Genomic DNA, 9,724 nt, shown 5'->3' with positions numbered 1-9,724 from the left:
CTGAAATACAAAGAAATCACTGCCTTCCTGGGACTTCTGTGCCATGCAGGGGGAAAGCCAGGACCCTGCTGTCGCCTCCCACCTTACTCCAATAACCGGGTCCCTTTTTAAACACCCCAGGCTCCATGCACCCTCTGTGCCTTTGCACTGGCTGTTCCCTCCACCTGCAGTACTACTCCCCAGATATCTGCATGCCTCTGTGCGTTCCCTTGCACGTATGCTCACATGTCTTCTCCCCGGTGTGGCCTCCCTTGCTTGCCCTCTGTTTAAAATGCAGCCTTCCCCCCCGTGACACACACATGTAAGACCCAAGGGCAGGGACTGGGTCCTTTTCACTTCTCATGGTGACCCAGCATCCAGCATGGCATTCAGCACCCTGCAGGCACTTGGCAAAGGCAAGCCAGTCCTCCCTGTCACTTCCTCCTTCAGCTGGTCATTCTCTTCCTCAGGTGACTGTTCTCAGTGTGTGCCCTGTGGCAGGTGGCACAATGGATCTGGCTTATGTCTGCGAATGGGAGAAGTGGCCCAAGAGCACCCACTGTCCGTCAGTGCCCCTGGCCTGCGCCTGGTCCTGCCGCAACCTCATCGCTTTCACCACGGACCTCCGGAATGATGACCAGGGTACACCCCTTCACCTCCAGCCCAGCTCCCATTTCCTCTTCTCCCCTCCCCACACATTATATACCCCTGGCTCCCACGGTGCCTGGCATGGGTGACTCCATGTCTCTAGCCTGCCTGGTAGCCACCTCCAACCTGTCCAGGCCCTTTCAGTCCTTCCTCATTCACAATTGGGGGGTGGTGAGGGCCCCAGCCTTTCAGGGGCACATGTATTTAACTGATGGCTGCAGTCCTAAGTGAGCCGTCTATTTTACTGATGCTTGCTCTCCTTGGTGAACCACCTCCCATTTAACTGGTGGCTGCTTTCCTCAGTGAGCCACCCAATTTAACTGATGGCTCTGTGATGGTGCTCTCCTACATCTGGTGCCTGGCGGACACTGGGATCACCCCTGCAGGATAGAAGCGGGGAACGGTGGGCATTTTACCCAGGCTTGTTGGAGATTTGTTTCTCACTTTCCATACCTTACATATTACTTTTTTAAAAACATGTTTTTATTGATTTTGAGGAAGGGAGTGGGAAAGAGAGAAACACTGATGTGAGAGCAAAGCATTGATCGGCTGCCTCCTGCATGCCCTCCATTGAGGATTCAGCCCTCAATCCGGGCATGGGCCCTGATTGAGAATTGAAGCAGCAACCTTTTGGTGCATGGGATGATGCCCAACAACTGAGCCACACTGGCCAGGGCACATGTCACTTGTGACTTTTGAAAGCCTGTAAGGTGCATGCCCACCGCATCTTCGCTCCATCATTTGAGTAATGAGCATTTGTTAGAGAAATTTAGAAAAGCACAGAAATTTAGGATAAAGAGAACCACCTATTATCTTCCACAGAGAAGCACACTGTTAGAATTTTGGGGTCATTCTCTTCCTGTTCTGTTTTCTGGGTCTCTAAACACATGGTCGTAGACACACTGGTGGGTGGCAAACTCACAGGCCTGCTCTTTTTCCCGAGGGGGCACAAGCCCGTTCCTCATTAGTTCCCAGGCTGTGTAGCTAGTTAGCAACATCTCCATGACTTCCCTTCGGGTGAGACTTTTGCTGGGTTCCTCCATGACTTCAGAGCCACGTCATTGTCACTGAACTGACCGTGCCCTGTCCTGTCTCTTGCAGACCTGACCCGCCTGATCCACATTCTGGACACGGAGCACCCCTGGGACGTGCACTCCATCAGCTCCGAGCACAGCGAAGCCATCACCTGCCTCGAGTGGGACCAGTCAGGTGAGGGGGGGCTGGTAAGGTTGGTAGGGTCCTGTGTGGCTGAAGGAGACTATGGTGATGCTCACACTTGACCCTGAATCCCAGGGAGATGTGTTCTGTATTTCTTTGGTCCTGTCCCCGAGCCAGAGCTGGGACTGGAACCTTCGATTTACGGCTTTGCGGCTACTGCTTTTCCTGCTCCTGTGTTCAGAGCCATTTCCGCATCATGCCTGTGCCACTCCCCTGCTCCACCTCCACTGGCCGGCTTCTCCCAGGTCCTTGAAGTACTGCGGGTGATGGTCCTTGCCCTTGGTGGGGATTTGTGACGCAGGTTTGCTCCACACAGGCTCCCGGCTCCTGTCAGCTGATGCCAATGGACAAATCAAGTGCTGGAGCATGGCGGAGCACCTGGCCAACAGCTGGGAGAGCCCTGTGGGAAGCCTGGTGGAGGGGGACCCCATCGTGGCCCTGTCTTGGCTGCACAATGGTGTGAAGTTGGCACTGCATGTGGAAAAGGTGGGTGTCTTCCTGAGTAAACGTGGTGGACGAGACCACTTTATCCATCCATCCGTCAACTTGGCTCCTCCTCCTCTCCCACCACAGGCATCTTCTGTTGTTGTTTTTAAAATATATATTTGTATTTATTTCAGAGAGTGGAACAGAGGGAGGGAGGGGGAGAGAGAGAGAGAGAAAGAGAGAGAGAGAGAGAGAAACATCAATGATGGGAGAGAATCATTGATCAGTTGCCTCCTTGCACACCCCCTACTGGGGATTGAGCCCACAACCTGGGCATGTGCCCTTGATTGGAATTGAACCCGGGACCCTTCAGTCCCACAGGCCGGCGTTCTATCCACTGAGACAAACTGGCTAGGGCATCTTCTGGATTTTTGAACCTGGGCCTGGCTCATACGTTTTATCAAGCTGTCAGTTGGCACTTGTGTTTTCAGTGGGCCACCTATTTAAGTGGTGGCTGCTGTCCTCAGTGAATCTTCCCTTACACTGTCCTGAGAACCCAGTCCACACTTTGACTCGGTAATATTCCAGAATTCCTCTCTCCATGCCCTGGTTTCGCCCAGTGTCATAGTTAACCCATGGCGGACCAGTAGTTTTATCGCTGGCTTTACCCAGTGGCCAGATAAGTTTCTGTTGAACGAGTACAAAAACGCTTTACATGAATGTTAAAGGCACGCTTTAAAATTAAATACCCATTGCGTTTTGAATTATTTATTACATGTTCTTACAAGCTAATGTCTTTTTAAAGTATGACACTTTGTAAAACACTGTAATATGAAGTGAGATTTCTCGTGATCGTCCGCAGTGTGTTAAGACTGAAGCCTCCTAGATCAAGGGGAACCTGAGTTAAAATCCTGACTTCATGCCTACCTGCATCACTTAGCTTATTATCACAGGGGCTGGTGGTGGGTCATGGTGAGGATTCATTGAGAGAAGGCATGAGAGGAGTCAGCCTGGGGCCTGGCACAGGCCAAAGGCCCAGGAACCTGCATTCTGTTCCAGCTCACAGGAGGGGTGTACCACTGCTCTCAGACCACTCAGAGTAACCCTGTGAGCCTCCAGCTCAGTGCTGTTTCAGTGATTAAACAGCACAGACAGAGCTGTGTCCTGCTGAGTGAAAGAAACCAGGCCTACAGGCTGCACACAGGTTCCACTCAGGTACAATTCTAGAAAAGGCAAAATTAACGACACAACCAGGACCCAGGGTAGGGTGGGTGGGGACTGACTGCTAAGGGCCATGAGGGCCCTTTTGAGGGGAGTGGATTCTGGTCACGATTTTAGTGGTTTTCCATGACAATACATTTGTCAAGACCCATGGAACCATATGCTTTAAAAAAGAGTGAATTTTATTGCACATAAATCGTAACTTAAACCTAATTTGACATAAAATAGTAATAAAACAGCAGCAGCCAGTACTTTTATGGTACCTTCTGAACTCAGCCGACGGGCCAAATGCAGCCCCACCTGTTTCTGTGAACAGTCTTATTGGCAGCTGCTTCTACGAACTCAGAGCAAGTGGTCCACCAGCAGAGGCCACCTGGCCTGCAAGCCTAAAAACACCGAGTGTCTGGCCCCTTACGGGAGAAGGTTGCTGACTCCTGTCCTTCATGGATTCAGTCATTTGACACTCAGCAGGGTTCTCTGAAGTACAGATGAGGAAACTTGAGGGTCAGAGAGGCCCATATGACAGCGTGCTCAAGTGGCCGAGGCAGGATTTGAATTCAAGTCCACGCTTTTGTAGCTTCTACCTAATTGTTCCTGTTTCTGTGAGTGTGGCTCCCAGAAGGGGGTCGTCGGGTCACAGGAGGCAGACCCCTAACAGCTCAATGGGGCATCTTTCCTCATGCCCTAGGTGGGGGAGGAACCAATACTAAGAACCCTCGCTCACTCCCCTGCAGTCAGGTGCCTCCAGCTTCGGGGAGAAGTTCTCCCGCGTCAAGTTCTCACCGTCGCTAACTCTGTTTGGGGGCAAGCCCATGGAGGGCTGGATCGCAGTGACAGTCAGCGGCCTGGTCACCGTGTCCCTACTGAAGCCCAGCGGGCAGGTGCTGACATCGACGGAGAGCCTGTGCCGGCTGCGTGGCCGTGTTGCCCTGGCCGACATTGCCTTCACGGGTGGCGGCAACATTGTGGTGGCCACGGCGGATGGCAGCAGCGCCTCCCCCGTGCAGTTCTACAAGGTGTGCGTGAGTGTGGTGAGCGAGAAGTGTCGCATCGACACCGAGATCCTGCCCTCGCTCTTCATGCGCTGTACCACCGACCTCAACCGCAAGGACAAGTTCCCCGCCATCACCCACCTCAAATTCCTGGCCCGAGACATGTCTGAGCAGGTGAGGCCACCGGGGATGCGGCCACAGTGCCACACATTTCTTCTTTCCAGTCCGGGGTCGCGAGTCCAACATGGGTCACACGAGGCTAAACCCAGGTGCAGGCAAGGCTGTCCTTCCAGAGGCTCCAAAGAAAACCGTTTCCAGCCTTTTCCAGCTTCTAGAGAGGCTGTCTCCCTGGTTCTTGGCACCTTTCTCCATTGTCACGGTCAGCAGCACAGCCTCTACCATCTCTGACCCTTCTGCCTCTCATGTGAGGACTCTGTGATGACACTGGGCTCTGCAGGGAATCCAGAATCGTCCCAAACTCAGAGTCCTTTTATCATGTGAAGGTGACATGTCCACAGGTCCTGAGACCAGGACAGGAATATCTGTGAGGCTGTTGTTCAGTTGACCCCACTAAGTCACTATGTTCCCATTGTAACAATGCAGCGCCGTGGGGTGATGTGTGCTGTTCCAGCAGCGGGGGGATAGGTAGGCCTGGGTCCGAGTCCCCACGGCTGTGAGGCCAGGGCCAGTGTGAGCGACTGAAGAGACACAGGCCCAGGGCGGGCGGCAGCTAGATCAGGCAGGCAGCACCTGAGCCTGGGCTACAGCAGGGCCCCCCATGAGGTGTGAAGCCCAAGGTGCCGCCGCCTCCAGCCACCGTTGTCCTCCCAGGTGCTCTTGTGCGCCTCCAGCCAGACAAGCAGCATCGTGGAGTGCTGGTCCCTGCGGAAGGAGGGGCTCCCCGTGAACAACATCTTCCAGCAGATCTCCCCTGTGGGTGAGTCCCCCGGTGGGCTGGGCATTTGACTTTTAAGTTGGGGAAACTTGGGCGCAGAGAGGCGAAGTCCTTACTCCTAGTCACCCCGCAGGCAGCCCAGCCACCTCACCCTGAAACCTGCAGGGCGCGTAGGGCTGGTGGAGGAAGACCAGAGCTAAGACCTGGGCACAAAGCCAGGAGCTGAACCAGCTCAGCAGGGGGATTGGCTGCAGGGAGGCATTCAATCCTAAAAGCCATGGAATCTCGCACAAACCCTGGGTTAGAGTGAGGACACTGAGGCTGAGGGCTTACCTGAGTTTACCAAGAACAAGCCTACAGTGTCACCTCCCTCTCCCCCATCCTTTCACCCATGGGGAGACCCCATGGCTCAGGATGGCCCCAAGACCAGCACCCCCTCCTCAGTACAGACCCTGGAACACACTGGCCTGGCCAGGCCTGCAGTCAGTGGGGAGCCGGAAAAGCTACTGGTTTTCATCCCCTGATGGTGGGGCTGTGGGGGGTAAAGATGCAGATGTTTTCCTGGCGAAGGAAAGCTCTGCTCACTGCTGATCAGTGCTAATGGACTCTGGGGTAGTTGGATGTTGGGGGCGGGGCGCTGCTAAACAAAAGCCGCTAATGAAGCTGTGTCAAGAGGCCCCTTGAGGCTCCATTCGCTGCTCAAGGTGGTTACATAAGCTGTCTGTTGTGGCTGCAGAGTAATTAACTTGAAGAGGGCCACATTGCCCTGTTCCTGGACAAGCATCCTGGGAGCTTTTAGATGTGGCTGGTGGCCCCACGGGGGGCGGGCAGGGCTGCATTAGTGCCTCCATGTGCACCAGTGGGGGGCAGGGGGTGGGCAGGGCAGGAAGGGTTTAAATGCTGGGCACTGTTCCCAGCTCACAAACCCTCCCTGGAACTCTGCTGTGGTTGTTACCTTGTCACTCCAGTGCCTTCAATACCAGATACTGAAACCCACTCTAACCTCTCTGGGCTTCATTGTCCCCTGAGGGGGCAGCATTTGCCAAGAGTCCATTACGGGGTTTACAGCAAGGTTATAAACTGAGGAGCCACCTGGTGCACGAATCTGGACATAGATGGTGGCAGAGATGAGCCGTCTGACAGTCAGTGACAAACCACAGCCCAGCCCTGGCCGGCTTGGCTCAGTGTTTATAGTGTTGGCCCACGGACTGAAGGGTCGTGGGTTCGATTCCCGGTCAAGGGCACTTACTTGGGTTGCATGTTTAATCCCCCGCCCCAGTTGGGGTGTGTGTGGGAGGCAACCAATCCATGTATCTCTCTCATGTCAATATTTCTCTCTCTCTCTTTCTTCCCTTTCCACCTCCTCCTTCCCTTCCACTCTCTCTGAAAATCAATGGAAAAAATATTTTCAGGTGAGGATTAAAAAAAAGAAAAATAGCAACAAAAAACCACAGGCCATATTATTCTAGGCTGGGTCACCCGCTGTACCTGCTTGGTTCCATGTGCCTGCCATCCGCCTCCGGGCTCAGGCTGCTGACCACCAGCTGGGCCCATCCTCCCATGGCGCACATGCCCGCAGCCCAGTCTGCTCACCTCAGTGTCCTGGGTACAAGCACTGTTTGATCCTTTACTCATATCATGTTCACCAGCGCCCACTGGCCAAGCCCAGATTCACAGAAATCAGTCCACTTCTTGGGGCAGGGGCTTCCTCATCACCCTGAGGGTGTGGGTGCAGGAAGGGGTGCATCTTACCTGATGGGGAGAGACGGGGTCCTACCTAGGATCTCTTAGGTCATAAGGGACAAAACCAAACCTAAGCTGGCTGAGTTAGGGGAATTTGGGGGTTTGTGTGGTGGCAGGATATGGAGGGTGGTGTCCCCCTTCTCGGTGTGTTGGGTCCATCAAGTGGGCACCCACTACCACCAGCTGACAGCTTCCTGAAGGATGCCCCCTCCCTGTCCCCAGGAAGTCCCAGGATTGAGTTCTGTTGGCCACCTTGGGTCATATACCCGTCCTGCACCAACCACCTGGCTGGGGCATGATGTACTGGGTGGCCAGGGCTGGGATAGGGCCCCTGTGGGGGACAGGCACTGGGATCAGAGAAGGGGACTTGGCCAATGTCAGGGCCCCCCATTGTGGTGTTTGTCTTGTCTTCATTCCATTGCTGTCCTGTGTCCCTGCCCCCTTTTCAGTTGGCGACAAGCAGCCCATGATTCTCAAATGGCGGATCCTGTCAGCCACCAACGACTTGGATCGAGTGTCTGCCGTGGCACTACCCAAGCTGCCCATCTCGCTCACCAACACTGACCTGAAGGTGGCCAGCGACACGCAGTTCTACCCTGGCCTGGGTATGGAGGTCTCGGAGCTCGGGTCTTGGGTCTTAAAGCTGGGAGAGTTGCCTCTGGCTTCAAGTCAGTTCCCAGCGAGGAGTTGGCCCCACTTTCAGGATCAGACGAGCTCAAAGGGCTATGAGGCTGGATGAAAAGCTGCTTTAGCTGATAAAGGGTAGTTAGAAATCAATAAGGCAGAGGTTGGAAACTTGGGGGCAAACTTTGCAGATAAGCAGCACTCCCTTGTAGCTGCTGAGACGCTGATCCTGGGTTCAGTCCCTGGAGTTTGTGACCGGGAGCGAATCGGGCAGGAAGCACTGGGATGGCTAACAGTCAGCCCCACCCTGTTACACGTTCATTACAGGCTTTGGGCTTGAGGAGCCCCTGACCTTCCTGACCTCTGCTCCTGCTATGAGGCCCTTCGTGTTCCTTGTCCCCTCCACTTTGTCCCCCGGGGAGTTGTGCGCTTGCTCACATCAGCTAAGATAGTGCCAGCTGCAAGGGGGCTCGGGACGTGCAGCCTGAGCTGGCAGTGCTTGCTCCACTGACTCTCATAGGCTGTTAGCAAAGGAGGAGCGGGTAACGGCCATGGGGGCAGCCGGCCAGACGTGGGTGGTGAGCCCTTTGTGGCTTGGGGCTTACCCGTCCCCAGAGTAGTCACTTCCCATTGTTCAGAACTGGGCAGTCCCACAGCTGCCCAGGGGCCTGTTCTAGGCCTTTCCTGCCCCTGACCCTGCATGTGCCCCGCCCCTAGGGCTGGCCCTGGCCTTCCATGACGGTAGCGTCCACATCGTGCACCGGCTGTCCCTGCAGACCATGGCCATCTTCTTCAGCTCCACAGCTCCGCGCTCCATGGATGAGCCAGCTATCAAGCGCCCTCGGACCACGGGCCCCACCGTCCACTTCAAGGCCATGCAGCTGTCCTGGACCTCCCTGGCCCTCGTGGGCATTGACAACCATGGGAAGGTAAGTGCTGTCCCAGGTGCCCCAAAGCTGCCCACTTAGTGCATGTGGCGGGGAGCATCCTCCCCCTTCCCCTGGCCGTCCTGGAGGAAATGGGCTCTGTCTAGTCATGTCGGGCGCCTGCCACTTGTTTTGGTGTCTGCCTGACTCCTGGTTCATTTCCTCAGCACCTGCATTTAGGGGCCATCTGCCGTCCACAGGCCTGTCCTGTGTGAGGTGCTTAGCTTCCCTGGGGAACTATGTCTGTGTCTGGAGGGATCCCCACGCCCCCTCCCACATGGGTTTGTGTCCATCATGGAGCCTAAATGAAGGCTCCAGTAACTCCCAATGTGCCTGTGGGTATAGGGTGGCCTCTTGGGCCGTTTTTGGGAAGCACTGCACAGCTCCCTCGAGCCCATTAACACTTCCGCACACCAGGCTCTGGCTGCCCCCTCAGCAGCAGGACCATCAGCCCTTGGAGGGACATGGTGCCGGAGCCTTAGGTGAGCGAGTATCCTCAGCCACCTAGCGCTCCCTCTGCGGCCTCACCTGCGTTCCCTCTCCCACAGCTGAGCATGCTGCGCATCTCGCCCTCCATGGGCCACACGCTGGATGTGAACCTGGCCCTGCGGCACCTGCTTTTCCTGCTGGAGTACTGCATGGTGACCGGCTATGACTGGTGGGACATCCTGCTGCACGTGCAGCCCGCCATGGTGCAGAGCCTGGTGGAGCGGCTGCACGAGGAGTACACTCGCCAGAAAGCGGCCCTTCAGCAGGTAGGCCGGGCCACGTGCCATCGCCCGACAGAGGTGCCCCCTCCCTTCTTGCCTAGTCCTTCATCTGGAGAGATTTCTGCAGGAAGTCAGAGCCCTGTAGGTGACACGTGAACCCCTGGGGCCACCGCCGCTGCTGCCAGCGGGGATTTCTTCTCAAACAGCCTGGAGTGCGCGCGTGTGCGTGCGGGGTGGGGGTTCCTCATGAGGTAGGAGCAGTAAACAGCCTTGGAGATCAGAAAGGAAGAGAGACCAGTGACCAGGAGACAAGAGTGTGTGCCTGTGAAAGCACAAGCACCG

General features: G+C 55.5%; 1 protein-coding gene across 3 annotated transcripts in view; it reads left to right on the top strand.

Moving 5' to 3' along the window:
• MED16 (mediator complex subunit 16) overlaps window positions 1–9,724 on the top strand; it is a 16,874-nt gene that overhangs the window by 994 nt on the left and 6,156 nt on the right. For 2 of the 3 annotated variants that reach the window (XM_006764787.2, XM_006764788.2), the window contains exons 2-9: window positions 450–621; window positions 1,729–1,836; window positions 2,162–2,331; window positions 4,227–4,658; window positions 5,316–5,421; window positions 7,572–7,727; window positions 8,464–8,675; window positions 9,221–9,427. In XM_006764787.2, the coding sequence (XP_006764850.1) occupies window positions 489–621; window positions 1,729–1,836; window positions 2,162–2,331; window positions 4,227–4,658; window positions 5,316–5,421; window positions 7,572–7,727; window positions 8,464–8,675; window positions 9,221–9,427 (1,524 nt within the window). In that variant the 5' untranslated portion in view covers window positions 450–488. Of the gene's footprint in view, window positions 1–449; window positions 622–1,728; window positions 1,837–2,161; window positions 2,332–4,180; window positions 4,659–5,315; window positions 5,422–7,571; window positions 7,728–8,463; window positions 8,676–9,220; window positions 9,428–9,724 lie in introns of those variants that run through there. The other variant, XM_006764789.2, reaches the window with a different exon arrangement.

The sequence above is a fragment of the Myotis davidii genome, unplaced genomic scaffold, assembly GCF_000327345.1.
Source record: "Myotis davidii unplaced genomic scaffold, ASM32734v1 scaffold198, whole genome shotgun sequence".
Lineage (NCBI taxonomy): Eukaryota > Metazoa > Chordata > Mammalia > Chiroptera > Vespertilionidae > Myotis > Myotis davidii.
Note: the sequence above shows the minus strand (reverse complement) of the source record. Positions and strands in the feature narration are given on the sequence as shown.